This window comes from Mastigoproctus giganteus, chromosome 7 (assembly GCF_048544385.1).
Source record: "Mastigoproctus giganteus isolate SK-2022 chromosome 7, ASM4854438v1, whole genome shotgun sequence".
Lineage (NCBI taxonomy): Eukaryota > Metazoa > Arthropoda > Arachnida > Uropygi > Thelyphonidae > Mastigoproctus > Mastigoproctus giganteus.
In genome coordinates this window covers 161,885,913-161,912,865 of record NC_143581.1, presented here as the reverse complement: position 1 = coordinate 161,912,865, position 26,953 = coordinate 161,885,913, and the positions used below count along the sequence as shown (strand labels likewise).

At 34.5% G+C, this 26,953-nt stretch overlaps 1 protein-coding gene across 1 annotated transcript in view; it reads left to right on the top strand.

The window, feature by feature from the left end:
• Positions 1 to 26,953, top strand: part of LOC150083296 (mitochondrial amidoxime reducing component 2-like) — a 143,369-nt gene that overhangs the window by 80,515 nt on the left and 35,901 nt on the right. Inside the window, exon 6 of the mRNA XM_090377958.1 lies at positions 6,428 to 6,492. Coding sequence (XP_090234084.1) covers positions 6,428 to 6,492 — 65 coding nt within the window. The remainder of the gene's footprint in view (positions 1 to 6,427; positions 6,493 to 26,953) is intronic.

The following is a 26,953-nucleotide window of genomic DNA, read 5'->3' as shown; positions in this document are numbered from 1 at the left end:
ATGATGTTCAATATTTGCTTTATTGAACATCCTTTTTTATGTTTCTTTTATTATATTCTAAATGGAGAACTGTATGACAGTTTTCAAAAATGTAGTAATGCACATAAAGTAAAGCATAATATGCTTATTTGCATTTACATAAAATTCAAAACTGATTTGAAAAAATAATTCATATAGCAAAGAGATGGAATTGTTCATTTTTAAGGGTTCTCTATAAGGAAACCCTTAAAAACCAACAACACAATCTTAAAAATTGACAGGTGTTGATGTTAAACTTTTATTCTAATGTGTAACTAGTAAATTTGCTGATTTTTTTTGTTTTGTATCAAATGAAGTGACCTGCATAATCTTTGATGCATGAATATTTTAATAAAAATATTTGTACTTCCAACTAAGTATTCAAATTATTGGTATTAGTAGTGACAGATGATGCAAGAAAACAAGCTTATACAGCATCAGCAAAAAAAACAAAAAAAACTTCCATATCACCTGTTCAACATCAAACAGTTTATCTAGTTCTTCCTTTAATTTATTCAAACTACCCACTTTCACATATCTATTCTGCAACCATTCTTCCTCAATTTGAATTTATGCCTCCTAACATGTGCAGTCTGAGATGGAGGAAGAATGCCATCAGCATTGAGCTTACTCGATCCATTTAAAGCTTAAAAACATCAATCAGATCACCTCGCAGGTGCATAATCTTCAGATGTAGAAATTTGCAGAACTGAAGCCATTCTTTGTAAGTGTAATCTTTTGTACTCCTCACCAACCTTGTTGCTCTTCTCCGTACCTGTTCCAGCAGATCCTCATCCTTTCTAAAATGAGGTCTCCAGACTCAGATTCAGTATTCAAGATTGGCCTAACTGTTGTCTTATACAATGGGATAAGATCTCTTTGTTCCTGCTAGCAGTATTCCTGAATATCATTGACGAAACCCTACAAGTTGTTCTGGCAGCCTGTCTGCACCGCTTGGAAAACTTCATGTCTGACTGCACGATTACCCCTATTCTTCATTTTCAACCACCCTTAGTGAAGTACCACACAGTTGATACATTAATCTCTTTATATACTGTTACTCATATACTGTACTTTGCATTTGTCAATGTTAAACTTCAATTGCTATTTCTCAGCCCATATGTCTAATTTTTCTAGATCATGTTGCAGCAGCATATTTTCATTACCATCATTAACCACCCTGCCAACCTTTGTATCATATGCAAATTTAGACATTAAGCCTAAATTTATGCCTCCTAACATGTGTAGGAAGCATAAATTCAGGCTTAATCCTCATCAATATCATTAATTAATATAGAAAACAACAATGGGCTCAGCACTGAACCCTTTTGGATTCCACTAATAACATTATTCCATGAATAGCAGTGTCCATTGATAACTCCTATCTGCCTTCTTCAACTCAACCATCCCTTTATCCGCGGCGCCTCCGTAGCCAGGTGGGAAGGAGCAGCAGCGCGTAGCACACGCTTCTTGATTAGACCGGGGTTCGAGCCCAACACCACCAAATACGGAGGATGCGGAAAGGTCAAGGAATGACCACCGCATATCCCAGAGCAATATGGCCTTAGTTGCTAATGCTCCTAAAAAAGTAAATAACGAAATAACGTAACCATCCCTTTATCCATTGCAGTAAATTTCCCTTTATGCCACACTACTGCAATTTCTAAAGCAGGTTTTTATATGCATATATAAATTATTATAGACTTTTATATGCAAAAGCTTTACTGAAATAGTAGTAGTAGTGGCATGTGATGCAAGAAAGCAACTGTTATGAGCTTATGCAGCATCAGCCAAAAAAAAAAAAAAAAAATCACACCATTCCCTCCAAATGCCTGTCCAGTTCCTCCTTAAATTTATTCAACCTGTCAACTTCCACAACGACAGATGGAAGTTTGTTCCAGCAATTAACCACCCGCTGGCTAAAGGCAAATTTCCGCACATCTATTCTACATCTGTCCTTTCTTAATTTGAATTTATGCCCCCTTAGGTTCGTAATCTGAACAAGTGGAAGGATCCCATCAGAATTCAGCGTGCTGAACCCATTCAAAGCCTTATACACCTCAGTCAGATCACCGCGCAGGTGCCTAGTCTCCAGCCACTGCAATTTGCAGAACTTAAGCCTCTCTTGATAAGAGGATCCCTTCATTCCCCTCACCAATCTTGTTGCCCTTCTCTGTACACGCTCAAGTAAATCTACATTCTTCCTAAAATGAGGCCTCCAGACCTGTACGCAGTACTCAAGGCATGGCCTGACCATTGCCTTATACAGAGGGATAATCACCTCCTTTTCCCTGCTAGCAAAATTCCTATATATCATTGACAAAACCCCATGACCTGCCCTGGCAGCCTGTCTGCATTGCTCAGAAAACTTCATATCTGCCTGCACAATTACTCCCAGGTCTTTTTCATTTTCTACCACCTTAAGTGTAGTACCACACAGTTGGTACTACACTTAAGTACCACACAGTTGGTACGTTTCTCTGGGGTTACTTTTACCCATATGCAGTACTTTGTATTTGTCAAGGTTAAACTTCAGTTGCTACTTCTTAGCCCATCTGCCCAAATTATCCAGATCCTGTTACAGTAGCACACTGCCATTACTGTCATTAACAACCCTGCCAACCTTTGTATCATCTGCAAACTTCGACATTAAGCCTGATATACCTTCATCAATATCATTGATAAATATACAAAACAACAGTGGACCTAACATCGAACCCTGTGGGACCCCACTAATAACATTAGTCCAAGAAGAGCAGCACCCATTGATTACCACCCTCTGTCTTCTCCCACTTAACCATCCTTTTATCCATTGTAGCAACTCACCCTTAATACCATTCTGCTCCAATTTGTACAATAGTCTTCCATGCGCAACAGTGTCAAAAGCTTTCCTGAAATCCAAATATATGATATCAAAATTATTTTTTGCATCTAGTTCCTTTGTAACCACATCATAATATCCTATCAAATTGGTCAGACAAGACTTTCCCTTAACAAACCCATGCTGTGTCCGAATTATTGCTGGAGTCTTGTCTAGATGATCCTGCAATGCATCTTTAACCAGTGACTCCATTATTTTACCAGGAACAGTAACTGGTCTGTAATTACTCGTGTCACCCTTCGATCCCCCTTTGTGAATTGGGGATACATTTGCACATCTCCAGTCTGTGGGAACCTCCCCTGAGTCCAAGGACGCTCTCATAATTATGGATAAGGGTTTGCTTAGTTGCTTTGCCGCCTCCTTTAATATAACTGGATAGATCCCATCCACCCCAGGTGCTTTTCTTATGTTTAACTTCAACAATTTCTCCTCCACTTTGCTTTCAGCTATTACAAAATCCAAGTATATTATTTTTTGCATCTAGTACCGTGGTTACTACATCATAATAACCAATCAAATTAGTCAGAGAAGATTGCCCCTTAAATCCATGCTATGACTGTAGCATAACTGCATTTCTGTCTAGATGGCTTTGCATTACTTCTTTAGCCAGTGACTCCATTTTCCTTTGGAGAAAGTTAAGCTAACAGGTCTGTAATATAATAATTCCCCTTTGGAAATTGAGGATACATTTGCACATCTCCAGTCCACAGTGACCTCCCCTGAATCCAAAGATGCTCTCATAATTATGACTAAAGGTTTGCTTTATCTCCTTTGTTGCCTCCCCTAATACAATTGAATAGATCTCTTCTTTTTTTTTTTTACGGTTAGCTTGAACAGTTTCTCTTTCACTCTCCTCTTAGTTATCACAAAATCATTTTCCTCCCTGTTAGAATTTGATATGCTTCTGGCATCGACTTCTCCAAAGAATTCTTCATATATGAATGTAGATACAAAATATCAATTCAGTTTGTCAGCAACCTGAGCAGTATCAATGGCAGTTACACCATTTTTTCAAGTCAGCCAATGTGACTCATCCTCAAGTGTCTACATCAATAAAGAGGTCACTGGTTTTCTTTGCATTCTTTGCCAAAGACTTCTCATAATCTGCCTTAGCTTGCCTAACTTCCTTTGGGACTTGATTGCAGACTAGTTTATATCTACCATAGGCTTCTTTATTACATGATAATTTATATGCTCCCATGCATCATTTTTCTGCCTTTTCACAAGTCTCATTAGCATAACTGACATCCATTTAGTTCTAAGCCTTGAAAAATATTTCTAAGTTGGTGAAAAAAAAGCCTAATAGTTTTTTTGATTATATCCCCGAATGCTTCCCATTTAAAATTATGGTTGTATTCTTATAAATGTACACATCTGAAAAGTTTTAAAATGATAATGTATTGCCTCATTCAAAGTTTTTGTAAAAACCTTTTCCACATATTACTACTTTACCTTATATTTATCTCATTACACAAAGATTAGTCCATTAGACAAAAATTCAAAAATCAGATAAGTTCAAAAATATTTCACTTGCTAAATGAGCGAAGGTAAAGAAAGCCTGCACGAGAAGCATGCAAAAGTTCGATGAAATTTACCGGTAAAAGTACTTTGCTGTGACGGCATTTGTATTGTTGCTCTGTTTACTTGCTCGGTAAACATACGGTGGGTGTTATCGGTCAGGGGTAGAAATTGAATCCCATGGGAGATTGAAACCCTCCCAAAGTGGAGGGGGTAACCTGACCTTTTTTCTTTAGAATCACTAGTGGACTAGTGGATAAATTGTTTATTAAGAAAAAAAAAGGGGGCAAAGAAAGCCCATACGAGAAGCATGGCAAACTTCGAAAAAGTTTACCGGTGAAATTATGTTACGAACATTTTTTATGACACCAGAACTTCCAATATGACTCTGTTCATAATTCAATTAGTGATTCTAAAGGTTAAAAAAAGGTCAGGTTACCCCCCCCCCCCCCGTCCACTTTGGGAGGGTTTCAAGCTCCCATGGGATTCAACTTCTACTCCAGACCAATAACACCCACCATCTGTTTACCAAGCGGGCAACAATACAAATGCCGTAATGGCAAAGTACTTTTACTGGTAAATTTCATAGAATTTTTGCATGCTTCTCGTGCAGGCTTTCTTTACCTTAGCCGCTAAATGTCATTTTGCACTTGAGACAGAGCTTATGACTCTCACAGGCCATTGTATCATATAGATGTTTCAGATCGGTGCCCTGGGGAACTTGAATATGATCTCACGCTGTAATTACATTGTTTTTTTTTTTCTTCATAAGTTAATATAATTTATATTTACGTTACATCATGCAAATTCACAAACTCATAACTGGAGAAATAAATGGCATAATTGTGAACAAGCAGTACATGCAGTGTCTCACAGCCACATAGTTCATCAAAAAATTTTAATAAAATTTTTTTATTTTTTTTTTCATTTTCACCATATGGATTGTCAAGTACACAGGTTTGTATGTACCATAATAGCATTAAAAAAAATCTTTTTTTTTCGTTAACATTGTGGTGGTTAACATAACCTCATTTCTGGTAAAAACATGAAACCACAGTTTCATAAACAAAGTTTCCGACTTCATTTAATTCTAAAGTTTAGCTATAAAATTTGCTAATTTTATGGTATCGCACGAAGTTACCTGCAAAGTCTGTGGTGCTTTCATTTAATTCTATAGTGAAGAGATACGAAGAATTACTTTCAAATAACCAACTATCATCCAAGATCTAAGCTCTACTTTCTTTATGTTTATAGATGTTCTCATTAATTTGGAAAAGCAAATAACAATCGAAAATTTGAATAACTCACAATTACATCTTTTTTTACGTAATTGTGAGTTATTTACTAATGAAAACAATCTCAACTTTGTTCACGGTAGTGAATATTTGTTTTAGCAAAGAATTAAGTTGATATGGTATAGTTGAAGCTTTTCTCAAACTTCATCAATATTATAAGTAGAAGACCAAATCAAACAAATTTTTGTCTTAATTTTCTTATAGTCTTAAGAAACAATGATCATTAAGTATATTTGTCCTAGAACTCACTTTGGCACATTACAGAGAAGAGAAATTAGCAAATTAAATGTCTTGATTTTTTTCATAACTAGATGCAGCTTAAAACATGCTTTAAAATTAATATAATAGTAAAATTGGCTAGTAATACTAGTAACAAAATATCCTTATAAGTTGGACACAGAAAATCCATTTCTGTGCATTATGAAATATACTATTATTATTATTATTATTATTACTATTAGCAGCCATATGGTGCAAACGAAGCCTGAGGCTTATGCTGCACCAGCCAAAAAAAAATTTCTAAATTACCCTGAGAGAGAAAACAAGAGTCAGAAGTAGAAAGGAATCACCAAGAAAGAGAAGAATGATGATATCCAGCTCAGGACCCTAGGTGTGTGTCAAGCCCATACTCACCAGATGTGAGCCCCTAGGGGTTACAAATGATTATGGTGCTAAGGACTTTATTTATCTTACCTTTGTTTTCCCTATGTTTTAGGATAAATGGAGATATTTGAAAGTTTCAAGTGGAGCAGAGCTTGTTCATCTGAAGCCATGCGAGAGGTAAAATGCACTTTTGAATTTCTGTTAAACTCTAATGATTAGCAATTGATTTAAAACTTTATACTATCTTATTAATAAAAAAAAAATTAATTAGAAACATTGAAAAGTGTAGAAGTTATCTTTTAGAGGTGAAAGTTTAAATTTTAATTTTTTGTGGTTATTTTAATGGAAATTGTTTACACTTACATTTTATATATTGCTTATCATTAAAATTAGATCAATTTGGAGTGAATGTGGCTGTTTGAAAATTTGCATGACTGTTGTATAGGTATAAATACATATGAAGTGATTAGCATTTCAAGTTGGATCAGCAATGTAGAAGTCAAGCAACTGGTTATTTTGTTAATGTGGTAGAGCTTGATGCTTGTATTTGAGCAGTGATGTAGGCTAAAAACAGTGGTGTGTGTGTGTGTGTGTGTGTGCATGTGCTGTTAAAAAAAAATACCTGTGATTTATCCCAAGGTGTTCTTATATAACTCAGAAGCTTTAAAAAATAGTTTTTCTGACAGTGAACTAGGTTAAAACATGAATATTTAAAACCTTAATATTTAACCTCTTATGCATGAATATTAAGGCTTTAAATATTCATGTTTAAACCTAGTGCATCATCTTATAAAAACGATTTTTGTAAAGTTTCTAAGTTATAAAAAGATCTTGGGATGAATTACAAGTAATTTTCTTATTAATATCCTCAGCTTGCAGTACCGGCATTACATTCATATTTATTTAATAGTATCTTGTTAAAATAATGTAGTTGGTAAAATGTTCAGAGACATTATATACAGCTGAGCAGTTTTGACTGGGGATAAATTATTATTTAGTTATCTAAAGCTGAGTGGTCAACATGATATATAACACTTCATGAGAAATTGCAGATGTTCTTATGGACTTGCTGCATTATCTGTAGGAAGACATTAAGAAAAGCAGTTACAAGAAAATACCCGTATCCGTCACTGTGGGAGCTGGGAAAACCATTAATATTTGTGCCTTGGACAAAATATTATCATGGGACAATATATGGCTCCTTTGATTAGATGCAGGGCATAGATACATTACTACCTGCCATATTTCAAACATCATGATATAAGACCTGTCCCCCCCAACTGCAGCCAGCATCACTGTTGGTGTAAAAATCTGTAATGCTAGTGTTGCCATGGGTTCAAAGATCTACCCTATCTTAAAATAATTATACATAGGCAGTTTTGAATATTTACTATTGAAATTTTAAATAGAATATAAACAAGAATAAACAATGATCACCATAGTATACAGAAGAAATAGTTGGCTAATGTCAATGCAAAAAGCATTTCAGAAACATTTATCAAATAAAACAGATGCACAGATATTAAGAATATAAGAAGATTCAATATAATATCAATGAGGAGAGAAGAAAAATAAAAAGAGAATATTGAGATAGGGTTTCTAAAGAATTAGAACTTGATTTCTGTGGAATACAAAAAAATTTGGTGAATAATACGAAATCTAAGAAAAGCACTAAATGAATACATGTTAAAATAATAAATGTAACTAAAATAGGCATATCAAGAATATAAAAAAATTCGAAATAAGAAAAATTAAAAAGTATTGGGATAGGCTTTCAAAATAATTAGAATGCGATCTTTATAAGAGCACAAAAAAAAATTTTTTTTGAAAAATAATATGATAATAAAGAAAAGAATTAAATGAATACGTTAAAAATATAGATTTACTTACATGGAAAAATAATTTTAAAAAATTATATGCAACCGAAGAGCCAGTAAATATTAGAAAACAGAAAATAATAATATAACAAAGAAGACAGAATTCAATATGAAAGAAATTAAAGAAATAATTATAGGAAAATTGCAGGTATATAGAAAATAAATAAATGATGAATTAGTAAAATATGGGGGTGAAATGTTTACTGTAGAAGTAATAGAAATATTGAAGCAAATTTTTAAAGAAAAGTACATACAGCAGACTCCCGATTAATCGGGGATCGGATTAACCAGGACACTTCAAGACTCCAAATTTAAAAAAAAAAAAAAAAAAAAAATCGACCAGAAATCAAAAAAATTCAAGTAATAACTAGAATAGGTATAAACATATATTTTGCAAGTCGTAAATAAGCGACACGTGGCATTATAAGTCGTCATTGGGAGATTAGTGTGCAATACCTATTATCTTACAATCCCTGCTGTCTTCACATCCGCCGCTGGAAAAAAAAAAAAAAAAAAAAAAGTGTCCAAATGTTTGTTTTGTTGCATCGTGTCGATTGTTGTGTTCCGCTGCAGCACAAAAGGACAAATTTTGTTTTGTTGTTTACGTCAGGGATGTCGGAATTTTTTTTATAGTATTTTTTTTTTTTTTTTTGTTTAGAAATCGCGAAAATGATGGGTAAACACAAAAGCATTGCTTTTTCAGTTAAACAAAAACTTGAAATTATTCCAAAGTTTGAAAATGGTGCATCTCTAAGAAATAATTATAATAAGGATGTATCCAAATGGCCAAACATTAACAAGTATCGCACGGAATTCAGATTAGTCAATAATAATATAGTAGCAATATGTTATTAGTCATGCCCGAGTTACGTAAAACTCGACGAAGTAAGAAGTTCTGGAACGTATCTCTTATGTATGTCAGAGACTTTTGTATTTTTGGATTAATCATGAAATCGATTATCCAGGATTTGTTTTTTACCATCTATCCCGGAAAATCGAGAGTCTACTGTACCAGGTTATTGGTAAAAACACCAAGCAATATCACTATATAAAAGTAGATAATCAGTTGTCAGAAAGTTGTAGTTATTAATTCATTAAACACATAATTGAAACTATATACAAAAATAATATCAGAAAAATTAAATAAAATTATAGAATTAAGTGATGAACAACAAAGATTTAGGAAAAGTAATATACATAGATACAATATTTATGATAAAGCAAATAATATAATAAACATTAGTGTACAATAGACCAATTTATATTTATATATTCATAGATTTAATAATATAAGTAATTATATATATATATATATATATATATATATATATATATATATTATTCTTTAGTAATATGATAATTTATGTTGTATTTAACTTTTAATATACTTTTATAGTGGTTTTCCTTAAATTATTTCTAGATTTTTCTGTTGTCCCAGTAGCTGTTTTAGCAATGCCCGGGTACGAACAGAGTACATATTATTATTTTATCTTTCTATTGTGGTTTATTGTGTTTATTTTCTTAATTACGGGTGTTTTCTACTCATAGGTATTATGGTTAATACATTACTGGTCTTTAAGCTAGCCTAAACTCGGTTATCTTAAATGCCCAGGGCCTATTCATTTATTATTTTTCAACTTGTTACGTATTGCTAAAGAAATTGTCATATTAATTATAGATGAAAAACTGTAGCAATACTACTTTATGACAAAATGATAAAATATTAAACATTTTTATACATTTATTGTATTACATCTTTATACATATTTGTATTACATCACATGGTCGTCAATCCCCTACTTCATCGGGGGCTTTGAGCGGATTGACGGTCCATTCGATGTAATGCATTACTTACTTACCCGTTTCTGTTTGTATCTATCACAGCTTTGCTATTTTATCCGATACTGAATTCTAAGTTTCTTTTAAATTCCCATTTTTGTCCCTTTCCCATTGCTATTAGTTAAATAGGTATTATTTATTATAAATTTATTATGAACCGAATTAATATCCCATAATTTCTACAGCAACTGTGATAGAATACACAAAGCCCAACGGGTGAGTTTTTTAAAAAATTACAATAACTTTACTTACTTGATGTGTATAAGTGGAGGTCGTAGTGTCGAATCAGGAAAGTTTCCCATCCTACTTGATGTGTTTCGGTGGAGGTCGTCGAGTCGAAAAAGGAATGTTTCGCACCCTTAACTTGTTTTATAGATGGCTATTTTTATGGCTTTGTCGCTTTAGCGTTTCCCTGTGTTCCGATGGTGTTTTGGCGGAAGTCCCCGAACTTCAGGCCAAGGTCTATTATGGTGGTTTTGTGGCAGGTTAAATGAATTTATTTAGTTGTGTATTTACAATATTTTTACATTTATTTTATGTCTCACCTCGGACAGTGCCGGTACCCGCTTTTCCAAGGCGTAACAGCACTTGTTTGTCCAGAGGCAAAACTATATACATATATACAGCCTCTTACTATGGGAGAGGGGGGGGGGTTTAATTTTGGCAATAGGTTGTAGTGCAGTCAGGCGACGAGCCTCGCCTGAGTGCAATAAACCTAGTAAATAAGGGGATACTCTTCTGAGTAATTACTATTATATTTTTAGTTGGCTTTTGATAAAAGTATATGGGTCTACATTGGGATGGTGTTTTCTAATATTTGCGTATATGGCAGTTCTTACGTGATATCTACTGTATTGTTTGGGAATTTTGTTTCTATCCAGCGTTATAACGAGTTTTTTAATGGCTATATTTCCACTATTTATATTGTTGCATATTTGTAATAGTCTGTTTGTCTGATTTCTTATGGTATTACCATGTATATGCTTTGCTATGTTACTTTCCCAGTGTGTGAGTTTTATTGTTTCGAAATTAAAATGATCTCTTTTATCATGGTGATGTGTATATATTTTGTCTGGGTGGATGGTAATTTCGCTGTCTAAGTAAGCTTAAAGACCAGTAATGTATTAACCATAATACCTATGAGTAGAAAACACCCGTAATTAAGAAAATAAACACAATAAACCACAATAGAAAGATAAAATAATAATATGTACTCTGTTCGTACCCGGGCATTGCTAAAACAGCTACTGGGACAACAGAAAAATCTAGAAATAATTTAAGGAAAACCACTATAAAAGTATATTAAAAGTTAAATACAACATAAATTATCATATTACTAAAGAATAATATTAAGTACTCTGTTTGTACCCAAGCTCTGCTAAAATAGCTCCTGGGACAACAGAAAAAGCTAAATTAAATAAACTATTATAATAGCCTATAAAAATTCCTACCCAGGGGTATTAAGGGACATACACAAAAAAAGGGCCTTAAATTAATTACAAAATGCATTAATCACAAAATGCACAGTAAATAACTACATGGAAACTAATACAAATAAGAATAACATGCTGTACGGGTATCACAGCATAAATTGCACCCCGGGACCGTATATGACCACACGGGATCCGTCTCTTCATAGCAATGGTCGCTTAGCATACAATGCTGTCACACCACATGGGAGTAAAGAAGCATATAACCATAAACGTCTAAACAATGAAAATATCGGGCTACACATGAAACAACTCAATTTCAAAAAATGCAACAGCAAACTCTGTAAAACCTGTCCCTACATGCACAGACACCATCTAAATTCTGAAGAAGCACCAACATTCTGTCACACCAAAAATGTAATCTACCTAATTACATGCGAGATATGTGGGATACAATACATCGGTCAAACAAGTACAGAGCTCCACCTTCGTATGAACCTTCACAGATCACAAATAAACAGATATGATGAAAACACTGCAACAGACGCTCAAAACAGGTCACACAAATACAATAACGAAATCGAATACAGACATTTCAAAATGCATGACTTCGCCAACGTATCCATTGCCATTCTAACCATTATCGATAACAACACACAAAGAGAAATCATGGAAGATATGTTCATTCTTTTATACAAATCCCTATATCCCTATGGATTAAACAATCGGTTCAATGGAAGGAACTTCGCATTCACCAGCCCAGAAACATGTACTTACAAAATCTTCCAGATCAGCAAAAACTGGCAATATAACGGGATTAAAAACGGAAAATTACAGGTATACAACAAAAACAACAACAAAATACCAATAAATATAAATGACTTCGAAAAACTATTAACAGAATGGGATACAAAACCCCATAAACATCAAAAATATACACAACATACTTTTCTCTATTAAAATAAGCAAACTTAAAGCACTTAACAAAATATACCAAAAGAAAAAGACACAGAATATACACCTCAACAATATACTTGAAGATATATTTAAATTCAGAATAGGCATAAATTTCAACGAAAGCACTAAAAAAGAGTACTGCATAATCAAATACCAAAACCGTTTATACGACACAGTTAATATAAGTAATATCATAGATAATAACAAATGTTACCTACCCATCAAAAACACACAAATAAATATTAGATACAGATACACCAAGCCAATTGGACTAACCATCTGCAATTACAAAAACACCATTAATAATATGAATGAAGGAGAACAACCTTGTCACTGCCAGGAAAGTAGATATAAAAAATTCATTAATACACATTACAATCATATAGTAACAGGAGACCTCAATATTATCGAAGACAAAACACTAAGAGAAACAATGAAAAAGGGTACAAAATTCAGACCCAACACCCCAATTAGGTTGGAAAATATTAAAAAATCAATATACACAGATCTGTTACAATTTGCATTCAAAGCCGCATACAAAAACAATGAACCCATAGAATCATTCCAATGTTGGATAAACGCCAATACTGAAAACATACTAGACCAATTCAAGGAAAACATAACAAAGCAAAAACATCATATAAAAAACAATCACTTAAATTTAAAAAATATCAACAATAAAATCAAAGAAATACAAAATAAATTTGTTATTACTAGAACCGACAAAGCAAGCAATAATTTCAGTATCATTTGCAAAAAATTCTACATAGAAGCCATCAAAGAGGAATTGCATGACAATGAAACATACAAGTACATAGACTCCAATCCAAACAGCATCAGCAAAAAAGTATTGGCCATGCATAAAAAGCTTAAAATTAAAATAGACAGAATGCAATACCCCTACATATATTGGATTCCAAAATATCACAAGATTCCTACGGGAAAAAGATTCATTACTTCAGGTAAAAACAGCTATATCAAATATACCAGTAAAATCATGGAAGACAAGTTAAAAAACATCAACAAAGAAATTAAAAACACCAGAATTATCAACAACAACAAAGAATATTTGGATTATTTAAAAAAACAAAGCAATAATATTAAATGTATAAACACATACGACTTTAAAAACCTCTTTACAAGCATATCGCATGACAACCTAATAGAAGTACTACAGATATATTACCAAAAATATCACAACATACTACAATGCAAAAATCAATACTGGAATGACCTTACAAAAATCAATACTGGAATGACCTTACAAAAATCAGCGTCAAAGGAAACTACATTCTAATGGGAGGCAAAGTGTATTTACAAAGCAGGGGTATAGCTATGGGATCCAGCAGTTCTTGTGCAATGGCTAACCTCTACTTACACCATTATGAAAGTAACATTACGGACAGTTTAAAATTCTACAGATACATTGATGACGTAATAGTATTCAACCATGACAACTTTATAAATATTGCAAAGAATTATTACCCAGCAGACCTTAAAATAGAATGTACAAATCCGGATAACAACTTAAAAGCTGTCTACTTAGACAGCGAAATTACCATCCACCCAGACAAAATATATACACATCACCATGATAAAAGAGATCATTTTAATTTCGAAACAATAAAACTCACACACTGGGAAAGTAACATAGCAAAGCATATACATGGTAATACCATAAGAAATCAGACAAACAGACTATTACAAATATGCAACAATATAAATAGTGGAAATATAGCCATTAAAAAACTCGTTATAACGCTGGATAGAAACAAAATTCCCAAACAATACAGTAGATATCACGTAAGAACTGCCATATACGCAAATATTAGAAAACACCATCCCAATGTAGACCCATATACTTTTATCAAAAGCCAACTAAAAATATAATAGTAATTACTCAGAAGAGTATCCCCTTATTTACTAGGTTTATTGCACTCAGGCGAGGCTCGTCGCCTGACTGCACTACAACCTATTGCCAAAATTAAACCCCCCCCCTCTCCCATAGTAAGAGGCTGTATATATGTATATAGTTTTGCCTCTGGACAAACAAGTGCTGTTACGCCTTGGAAAAGCGGGTACCGGCACTGTCCGAGGTGAGACATAAAATAAATGTAAAAATATTGTAAATACACAACTAAATAAATTCATTTAACCTGCCACAAAACCACCATAATAGACCTTGGCCTGAAGTTCGGGGACTTCCGCCAAAACACCATCGGAACACAGGGAAACGCTAAAGCGACAAAGCCATAAAAATAGCCATCTATAAAACAAGTTAAGGGTGCGAAACATTCCTTTTTCGACTCGACGACCTCCACCGAAACACATCAAGTAGGATGGGAAACTTTCCTGATTCGACACTACGACCTCCACTTATACACATCAAGTAAGTAAAGTTATTGTAATTTTTTAAAAAACTCACCCGTTGGGCTTTGTGTATTCTATCACAGTTGCTGTAGAAATTATGGGATATTAATTCGGTTCATAATAAATTTATAATAAATAATACCTATTTAACTAATAGCAATGGGAAAGGGACAAAAATGGGAATTTAAAAGAAACTTAGAATTCAGTATCGGATAAAATAGCAAAGCTGTGATAGATACAAACAGAAACGGGTAAGTAAGTAATGCATTACATCGAATGGACCGTCAATCCGCTCAAAGCCCCCGATGAAGTAGGGGATTGACGACCATGTGATGTAATACAAATATGTATAAAGATGTAATACAATAAATGTATAAAAATGTTTAATATTTTATCATTTTGTCATAAAGTAGTATTGCTACAGTTTTTCATCTATAATTAATATGACAATTTCTTTAGCAATACGTAACAAGTTGAAAAATAATAAATGAATAGGCCCTGGGCATTTAAGATAACCGAGTTTAGGCTAGCTTAAAGACCAGTAATGTATTAACCATAATACCTATGAGTAGAAAACACCCGTAATTAAGAAAATAAACACAATAAACCACAATAGAAAGATAAAATAATAATATATATATATATATATATATATATATATATATATATACACAAACGATAAGTGCATAATCAAAACAGATCAAGGAAATATACAAGTAATAAGACAAAGCGACTCATTGAGTCCTACTCTTTTCAGCCTGATAATATATGAATTAATTAATGAAGTAAATAAAGGAATTAGCATAAAAAATTAAATATAATTTGCTATGCAGATGATGCAGTACTAATGGCATAAAATGAAAATGATTTGCAAAGAATGCTACATAATTTTAATAAGAAAGAAAGAGTGTAACCATATGGGGAAAACAAAGGATTGACAGTAGAAGTAACACTGCAATCTAAATTGATAATGATATGATAGAACAAATGATGAAGTTTAACTATACAGATAAATAGTTTAAGAATATCTGAAGAATAAATATAAAAACAATCACTGGAAACAAGTAGAATATCTGGAGGGATTAATGTAATTTGGAACAATCTAAACATTAATCAGAATAATAAAGTGTTGAAAAGTTTGTGGCCTCAGTATGAAAGGGTAGTGGTACAGTGTTAAAAATTTCTGTACTTGATATATAACATTTCAAATAGTACCTACCAAGTTTCATGCAATTTCAATAATATCTTTTTTTAATTATAGATCCTGAAGTTAGCAAAGTTTGTGAATGAAGGAAAAATGGATAAAATCAGTCACTGTGCGGTCATCCACTATTTGGGTAAAAAATGAATAATGCCAAAGGCAATTCATGAGGATATGGTTACAACATTGGAGGAGGATGCACTTCCTATTCTGTGGTTAAGAAGTGGGCAGCAGAATTTAAACAAGGGAGGGGGAGCTTGGAAGATGATCATATTGTGTAAGACATGCAATGCAAATTACTCCAGAAGTTATAGATATTGAGTGTGATCTCTGGTTCAGTACATTGTCAGCATCTTGGACATCTCATCTGAATGTGATAACAGAGGTTCTTGCTATAAAAAATGATGGGTTTGTGTTGTTGCCAGAAGATCAACAAATGCACAAGAGTGATCAAGTCAAATGAACATTTGCATTGTTCCCAAGCAAATCCAGGGAACTTACTTGTGAGGTTTATGACCCTGGATGAGATGTGTGTCCATCACTTTTAGCTAGACATAAAGAAACAGTCCAAATAGTGGAAACCCAGCTCTTTTCCCCCCTTCTAAGAACATCAGGCTGATTCTTTCTGCTTCTAGGTGACCTGAGGGTTTTTTTTTTTTTTTTTTTTTTTTTTTTTTTTGGGATGCTGATGGATTGTTGCTAGTGAATTATCTTTAGAAAGACCAGACAGTCACAGGAGCATATTATTCAGAACTTGTGAGGCATTTCTGTGAAAGCATCAAAGACAAACCTAGGAAAACGGAGCAAAGGAGTCTTGTTCCACCAGGACAATGTGCTTGCTCACAATTTCCCATGCCATGGCTTCACTGCATGAGTGCAGCTTTGAAATCTTGGACCATCCTCCATATTCGTTAGATCTACACTATTTCACTTTCACTTGTTTCTTAATTTTAAAAAATACCTGGCATCCATTTTCCTACTGACAGTGATATCATTGTTGCAGTAGATGCATTCCTGGTGGTCCAGGAGAAAACTTTCTTTGCAGCTGGGATCAACATATTCCAGCATCAAAGGCAAAAGTGTATTGTCTCTAAAGGGTACTACATTTGAAAGTAGCATGTTACCAGACTCTTCAAATAAACCCTTACTCAGGCCATGAACTTTTCAAAAGCCCTTCTTAAAGTTATACTAAGATCCATAATAATGTATGCAGCTCAGACAAAATGTACAATAGCAAAAATAAAACAAATAAATGAAAATATAGGAATGAAAACATTTAAGAAATATAAGCAATAAAACTTTAATAGATAAAGTTAAAAGTGAGGAAATTAGTTAGGAAATACATTTTATTAATAAGTCGTATATAATAGGAGAAAAAAAAAGGGAAAACATATAGTTAGGTGAGGAATGGCAGGTGGACAGAAACATCAAAGAATTGGAAACCCAAGAAGAAGATCGAAAGATGAGCTGTCCTAAACCCAAAAAGCAGAATGCCCAATGGGGAAAATTTTTAATATGATAGTTTTTTTTTTTTGTTTGTTTTTTTTAAACCAGAATGCTGATTTTCACATACCAGTATTCAGAATCTCATAATGCTGTCACCTGTGAATGTTTCTGAATGTTTTTTTATGGGGGAAGGGATTACTTGAAAAATAAGTTGTCATGCTTGCAGAATAGATAATTTAAAATTCTTGAAATGTTTTTTTTTTTTTTTTTTTTTTTACTTTTCTAAAACAATAACTTTCAAATAAAATGAGCAGAACAACACAGACAACATTCTCTAATAAAAGTCAGCAATAAAATTAAAATTCACTAATAACAAAGTCTATTTGCAAAAAGGTTCTGTAAGTGCAGGGATGGGATAAAAAAATCCACCCTACCCTTATATAGACATTTTTGATTACAGCTCTGTTCACAGTTACTGAACTTAGATAGAGTTTATTGTTGCCAACCCATCATTAAAAATTTCCTTGAGAGTTACTGAAGCTTAATAGTAGGATGACAATCTTTTTTTTTTTACAAAATACATTTTTTATCTGTAATAGAATTTCTTCCCTTCCCCCCATTGCAGTATCATCTGTGTTTACAGTGACATCAGGAAACAGAAAATTGATGTGGTTAATGGCTTTATATAGACTTTACCAACGAGACTTGATTCTGTTTGAATCTAGTGAGGGGTGACCTAGTTATTCATGAAAAGGCTTGACGTTTGCACCTTAAACGAGGTCAAGATTCTACCATTAATACAGGTAGCATGAAATATAATAAAAGCGTTCACTACAAGAACTGATTGATTGCAGTGATTCAAAACCCAAAGGTCTCAAGTGTAAGTGTGCAGATATTGTTTCTGTAGTGGAGAGTTCCTGGCCCGGTTGAAAGCCATCGTTGAGAAGAAAATGAAGATGGTCACCCTCCTCAGCAGGTCTTCAGTGTTGATAAGACTGGCCTGTTATGGAAATATCTGCCAGTGAGAGTGCCTACATGTCCATAAAGGGGAAATTGTTAGTTGATTTAAAGCTACTATAGACAGTCTGACTCTTCTCCTTACTGGGTGTTCAAGTCTTTCTGATGTACCATTCAGAGCATCTGAAAGGAAACGACTTGGGTTATAAAGGTCTTATTCTGACAATGAGTTACAAGGCTATTGTGAGTATTGTGCAAGAGAAAACCTTATCCAAATATAAATTTTATCAGAATATAAATTTTGTATTCATAATGCTAAACACAACTTTGCTCCAGCCTGTTGGGGGGGGGGGGGTAATGACTGTTATAGTTAAGAGCTGTTTCCTTCATCTAATTATTTCATAGTTGATTAAGGTAACAGATCAGCCAGACCAGCCTGTCAATTCTGGCTGTTATGAAAAATGTATTCATTACCTCTATCATTGGCTGCAGTGATTGCAACAGGACTGGAGATTGTACATGTACATGAATGCTGTGTGGTATAAGGTACGGTCGGAATATATCCATGACTTTAAAGGTTTTGAGGCTAGTATCAGTGATGAATTTAACATTTTTCAAAGGATTGCAACAGTAGTCAATGAGGCCAGGTTGGAATGTGTGGAGTTTGAAATTTGAATGAGTTGTTCCAATCTCACAGTGAAGAATTTTCCACCGAGGACTTAGTTCAAGTTGAATAGTGCACAGAGCACATGATAAGGAGACATGATAGAGCACATGATAGCAGTTAGAAGACATGGACCACTCCAAAGATTCTTACAAAAAAGTTTTTCTGAATTCTTCCAGACACTGGAAGTAGAACTGAACATGATCCATAAAGTAGTTCCAAAATGAGATTAGAGCCCTTAAGTCATCAGGATAGTGAACAGTGCTGTAGACTTGCTGTACATTGGGAAGAAGAAGGAACTGACTTGGCACTCATCTTTAGAGAAATTTCTGGTACCAATGGGGACAAAAATACTGAAGAAACAAGCAATAGCACCAATTCAAACATCTCATTACAGAAAAAACACACACTGGAAATAAGGTAAGATTCAGTTAATTCCCATTGAGGTTAGAGCTCTGGGCCCTGACCTCAATCCTATAGGGAATCTCTGGGATGAATTAGATTGTCACGTCTCTGTGTCCATCAGAGATAACAGGCTTATAGTTCCACCTTCCAGTGAAGAGGCTGCAGAGCATCTCATCGGATGATATGGTGGTAAGGTGATCAAGTATTTTCTTCTTCTTCTTTAGAATTTTTGACACTAACTACTTAGACTCTGGTTCATCAGTTCTTATGGTACTCCAGTTCATATGGTTTATATTGTGTTTGCAATATGTGTTCAGGAGCCAATTTGCATGTCTCAGGTGGAGGGAGTTGGATTTTTAGCCTGAAAAATCTCACTCACTCTCTCTCTCTCTCTCTCTCTCTCTCTCTCTATTTTTTTTAATAGTGTTCCACATGCAGTCTTACAATTGTTTTATATGCTGCCCTACCATTAATATCCGGATACTCCTCCAGTGATAATGGGTCACATCCTTCCCAAGCACTGTGTGTCAGAAAACTATAAATATGCTTGTAGGCCTTTGAGGAGACAGTAGTACAATTGTAAATGCAGGATGCTGCCAACAAAATTAACAACTTCCAGCACAGAATTATAATAGCGTGCCACATAAACAGTTAGTCTGTATGTGACATTTCAACAGCACTGAAGGTCACTGGTCAATGATTGGTGATGTCATCTGAAAATGGAAGCAGAGTGGTGCTGAAATCATCATGAAATGACCCGAAAAACCTACAAGACTGATGGAACATGATAAGAGAGCCCTGCAAAAAATTGTCCACTTATAATGCAGTTCGATATTGTCTCAAGACCCACAGTCCCTAGGAGATGATTGTGACACACGTCAGCACCAGTACAGTATGCAGAACAGTACATGATATGGGTTACAATGATTGTGCAGGCCATCACAAGTCACTAATCATGTTTGGCATTAGTCACCCTGACTAATGCCAAACACCATCTTGCTTAGTGCAAGGTCTGCCATTCTTGGACTGTAAACCAGTGGAAAGCGGTGCTTTGCAGTAACTCATCGTGGTACATAGTATACCAGTCTGACAGTCGTGCCTGGATGGTGGATGCCTAGAGAAAACTACCTGCCAGACTATCATCCTGACAATGAATTTTGGTGGAGGAAGTGTGATGGTTTGGTCTGTGACCATTGGATGTTTGGATAAACCCATTAATGCTGAGGTCCATGTAGATATCCTGACAATAATGCATTACCAACATTGTGGCAGCACATTGGCAAAGGCTCATATCTGTATCAGCAGGACAACATTCATGTCATACTGCTCTCATTGTGATGGACTGGTTTGAGGATATAAGCATCAAAAAGCTGGACTGCCCAACCCATAGCCTTGACTTCAATCCTATAGAGAACCTCTAGGATGAACCGAATCATCACATACATGCGAGTTGAGACTGCCCAAAAAACAGCTGAACTCATTACCATGTTCAAGGCCGAATGGTGGAAAATATCAGAGGACATTTGTAAAAAATTTGTGGAGACTGTTCCTCAGGGACAGTGGTGTTCAACCTTTTCCCATACGGGGGCCGTATTCAAAGTTAAATTTGTTTCACGGGCCACACAGATTGATTTGGGAAAAAATTGTGTCACATTTTCTATATCTTGTTACTCGTAAAAGGAAGTTTCTATTTTCATGTTCCCGTTTTTTTCTTTTCAAGCTATGTATAAAAAAATGCAAATTCCTAGCACTTTTATGTGCAACAAATCTATGTCAGTGACTTATTTTTTAAATTTTATTAAAATTATAAAAATATGACTTACTTTAGTTTTTTTGTTTTTTTTTTTAAATACTTTACTTTTGTTTCTGTTTGAAATACTTTCGCTTTTGTTTAAAAAAAAATACTTTACTTTTTCTTTTAAATGCTCATTTTTGAAAATTTACAACCTGAAAAGGATCACTGCTTTTCAATATTAAAGTGAATAAATAAATAAAATATAATGATAAACTTAAAATTTAAATATTTGAAAAAAATTTTAAGTACAATACACAATAACATTTACTGGATAAAACTTAACATTTAATGAGATGATTGAGGCTGGATATTTTTAAATAATTGTTCAAAATTTGGTTGCAGATTTGTGACACCAATCTCAATACATAATGAAGATTATGTCCTGATGATATTTCTCCACTTGTTCTCAAAACCTGCACTCCTGAACTTACTCCTGTTCTATGCCACCTTTATTCACTTTCTTATTCCAAAGGTGTTTTTCCTTCTGCTTGGAAATTTGCTCATATCCAGCCAATTCCTAAAAAGGGTGACAAATCCATCCCATCCAATTATCGTCCCATTGCAATTACTTCTACTCTTTCTAAAGTAATGGAGAAATCAATTAACCTCTAACTCTTAAACTACCTAGAAACCTTCCGTCTGTTCAATGATCACCAGTATGGATTCCATCAGTATTGATCCACTGGCGATATTCTGGCTTATGTTACCCATTTATGGACTAATTCAATGGAAAAGTTTGGTGAAACTCAAGCAGTTGCTCTTGACATCTCTAAGGCTTTCGATGATCGTGTTTGACATAAAGATTTTCTCATCAAGCTTCCATCTTATGGTTTGCCAACTGTTTTTTGTAATTGGTTATCCAGTTTTCTCTCTGATCACTCACTGAGTGTGATGGCAGATGGCTGTCTGTCTTCTAACTTCTCCACTAATGCCGGTGTCCCCCAAGGTTCAGTTCTTTCCCCTACTCTTTTCCTCTTGTATATTAATGACCGTCTTCCATTGACTGAAAATCCTATCCATAGTTTTGCTGATGTTAGCACATTGCATTCTGCTTTCCAGTTTGAGAAACCTTGCTCTGCTCAATTGGCTTCAACTTCTCGAATATCTGCAATCAATTCCTTAAATGCCGCTCTCTAAGTAATTTTCCAGTGGGGCAAAGACAACTTAGTTGATTTCAATCCTTCTAAAACTCAGTCCTGTCTTATATCTCTGGAAAGAAGGATTCTTCTGCTCCTACGCTTATCTTTGGTGACACTCCGATTTCTAAGCAAGATGATATATCTCTTTTGGGGATTACCCTGGCTTCTAATCCCTCTTGGCACAAGCATATTACAAATATTGCTTCCTCTGCATCTAAAAAACTTGGTTTTCTCTTTCGCTCTCAGCATTATTTTTCTTCCAAACAGCTGTTCACTCTTTTCAAATCGCAAATCCGCTCTACCGTGGAATATTGTTCCCACATCTGGGGCGGTGCCCCCAAAACCTCTCTCAGGCTTCTAAATTCCATTCAGAAGAGGGCAGTTAGGTTAATTAATGACTCATCTCTGAGTCTCTCCACTCTGTCTCTAGACGTACTGTTTCTGCTGCATGCCTTTTCTACAGATACTTCCATGGGCACTGTTCTGAATTTGCTTCTATAATTCCTGCTCTCTTTCAAAACAGTCCGAACATGTGCCATTGCCAGCCAACATCCATTTACTGTCCAACTTCAAACTCACAGAACCAACTTTTCATCTTCCTCATTTATTCATTCAACTGCCGTTTTCTGGAACAACCTTCCTTCATACATATTTCCAGAAAATTACAGTCTACAGAAGTTGAAGTCCACTGTCAACAAATATCTTCTTTCGTCTTCTCAACCTCCAACCCATGCACGGTACTATAGATTCTAATACCTGTCATGTTTGGGGTTTTCATAAAAAAAAAAAAAAAAATGCTCATCTGTTATTCTGTTTCTTTTTAAATATTTATTTGATTTTACAAGTGAAAAAAATCTGCTTGCAAACATGTTTATCCGAACAAAGTAGCCATTTTCATGGCATTTTCTTTTATTAGCAGAAAATCTTCAGATGGGAAGTGTTGTAGAATTCAAATAGTTTATTTTTGCAGTCTATATATGCTTATTTTTGAATCATATTTTGGCTTGAAGATCAATAATTTCAAGTTACAATCTGGGATTGTAGTTTTCAGCATAGTAGTAAATGGGTTCTCAAACAAAAGCTTATGTTTTTTAATGGGATTTTATATCAGAAAATCGACTTTAAAGATTGTCAAAAAAGTAATTGTAATAACGAAAGGCAATGATTCTTTGGAAATGTGTTTTTCCTTTAGCTCAGTACAACATTCAAAATGAAATAAATCGTCTTCCTCAACTGGGATTTAAATAATAACAACTTATTCTGAAATGATTTTATGTCACCAAACAAATCAGACCAATTTTCCTTTCCCTTGTAGTTTTAAATTAAGAGCATATAAATGACTAGAAATGTATGTATGAATTGCAAGATCAAACAGCCACTCCATGTGTAATAGAGCCACAGAAAAGGTTCGATAGGCAAAGGCAGTTTATGAGAAATCACTAGCAAACAGAGCAAGGAGGGGGGGGGGGGATAAAGAATTCTTCACATATATAAATGCCAAGAAAAGCAGAACAAACCAGATCGGACCTTTACGTAAGGGAAAGGGGATAGTATTAAATACACCAGCTGCCGTTGCAGATGAACTCAACAGTTATTTTGCATCGATATTTACAAATGAAAAACCTTTTGTGGCAATGGGTATTGTGGGAGCGAAGTTAAAAAATATGTAATTAATGATATTGAAATTTCGCAAGATTATTTAATGAAAAAACTTTCGAGCCTACAGACCAGTAAGGCTCCTGGAGTTGATGGAATATACATTATAATCTTAAGGGAGGCGGCAAGCGAGTGCATTGAACCATTGAGGCTAATTATGCGAGCATCACTAGACTCTGGGGAGATTCCCTTGGATTGGAAAAGTGCAACTGTATCTCCCATACATAAGGGTGGCTCTAAAAGTGAAGTTGGAAATTATTGACCTGTCAGCCTGACTTCACTAGTAGGGAAAATCATGGAGGCAATGATCAAGGGTGGAATTCAGGATCATTTGGATCAAATTGAAATTCTCAAGGATACTCAGCATGATTTTGTAAAGGGAAAATCATGTTTAACAAATCTGGTTTGCTATTTTGAAAGGGTCACTCACGAGCTGGATTTAGGGAATAATTTCGACATTGCTTATTTAGATTTCAGAAAAGGTTTTAACTCAGTCCCACATGAGCGGTTGCTTTATAAGCTGGAACAGTTTGGAATCACTGGGAAAATCCTTAGATCGATAGAAGGATGGCTTCAGGGCAGTAGGCAGAGGGTTGTGATAAATGGCTATTCCTCAGATTGGGTTGATGTAAGAAGTGGGGTTCCCCAAGGATCAGTATTAGGACTACTGTTGTTTTTAATTTTCATAAATGACATTGATGAAGGGATAGAGGGCGTGATGTCTAAATTTGCAGATGATGTTAAAATTGGTAGAGTAGTTAATGATCACTGTCAAGCTGAGCTTCTTCAGAGAGACCTAGATAGACTTCAGGAATGGTCAGAAAAATGGCAGCTATGCTTTAATCCAACATATTACACCTGGGAAACAGTAATCCCAAAATAACTTATTCACTTGGTGGAGTTCAACTAAACCCAGTAATGGAGGAAAGGGACTTGGGTGTTGCGATACGGTCAGACATGAAATTCTCTGAGCATTGTAAACAGGTTGCAAGGAAGGCCCATGGTGTCTTATCGATGATCTATCGAACTTTTGCAAGTAGAGATAGGGACGTGATGATCCCATTATATAAGGCTTATGTTAGACCACACTTGGAATACTGTGTTCAAGTATGGAGATCGTACCTAAAGAAAGACATTGAGCTTCTTGAAAGGGTGCAAAGACAGGTAACTCGCCTCGTGAGATCGGCAAAAGGGCGTCCTTATGAAGAAAGACTTCAAATATGTGGGTTGCAGAGTTTGGAAACTAGACACCTTAGAGGAGATTTGATTGAGGTGTTTAAGGCTCTGAGAGGCATCAGTAAAATGAATGAGGACGAAATTTTCAAGATTAGAAATGATGCTAGAACTAGGGGACATAAATTCAAGTTACGGGGGGAAAATGTTTAGATTGGACTACAGGAAGTTTTATTTTAGCCAGCGAGTTATAAATTACTGGAATAAGTTGCCTTCGTGGGTGGTAGAGGCCGACAGTTTGGGGAAATTCAAAGGTCATCTGGATAGTACTTTCAGGTAAGGGAAGTGCATAGGATGATAGGTTTAATTCACTTTTTTTTTTTTTTTTTATTAATTATTATTATTATTATTATTTTTTTTTTTTTTGTCATTGTTTTGTTCGGTTTTTTTTTTTTTTTTTTGGATGGTGCAGCATAAGCCATAGCTTTCTTGCACCATGCGGCCATTACTAATACTAATATTTGATAGTTGTTTTATTGGTTTCCCTTTTTCTGTGTTGAAACATTCGGTGATGTTTCAACAGCCACATTAAAGCCATGTGATCTTGGAAAATGTACAGTTGAAATAACCACATTCATAACGTGTTGGAGATTCAATACTTTCCCATAAAGAGCTTCTTGATGCACAATGCAGTGAATTCCAATCGAAGTTTCAGCTCCGATATACCATCATTTTCCTTGTTATTCTACCCATAAGCCAAATGTTTTTACCAATAATTTTTTGCACCGCCAGTTGTGACTCCTACTAGGTTTTTAATATTTAATCCTAACTTTTCGATAGATTGGCAAACATTTTCAAAAAGATTTTCATCTGTAGTTGTTCTGCGCATACTCTGTAGATCAGCTAAATCTTCAACTGGTACAAAATTATCATTAATTCCACGTATAAATGTGAGGAGTTGGGCTGTGTCATTTACATCAGTATTGTCATCCAGTGCCACACTAAAATATTTCATTTGTTTTGTTTTCCAAAAGTTGTTCGAACAAATTCTTTCCAATTTCTTCTACTCTTCGCATAATTGTTTGTCAAGACAAACTAATGTCTTGTATCATTGTTCGTTTCTCCAGACAAATTTCTTCCACAACTTTTAACAAACAAATTCAGCTTAACAAATTCATTATCATCGAACGATTTACTTTCAAAAGCGATCAAATGTGCAACTTGATAATTGGCACGTAGAGCAGATAAATTTCTTGACTGATACGTTTTCTTAATTTGTTTTGTAACTTTAAACACTTCTTTTCGCAGCACTCCTTTATGTTGATCATAAGATTTATGATTGGAATCAGTGTCGTTTTAAATTACATTCTTTAAAAACTCACACAGGTCTCCTGACATTACCAAACACTGCTTTTTTGTGGTAATCAATGAAGAGATAGTCTTCAGTCCATCTTGGATAAAAAACACGACACTCCAAATCGATTTTCCCCTTTTGGAACATTTTTAAGAATGTTTTTTTTTAATTCAATACAAATTAATTCAATGCAATGAACAAGCTATATCAAAATACATAACTGTATTTAGCGTACATATGACTGTACTGAACCACATGTACCTGTTTGATACAGTCGAGCCAGATGCTTGCATGCTTGTACACGCAGTGGCGATCGATGCTGTTTTAGTTCACTTTCTGCTCAGGCCTTATAAAAATTATTCCCGGGCCATAGGT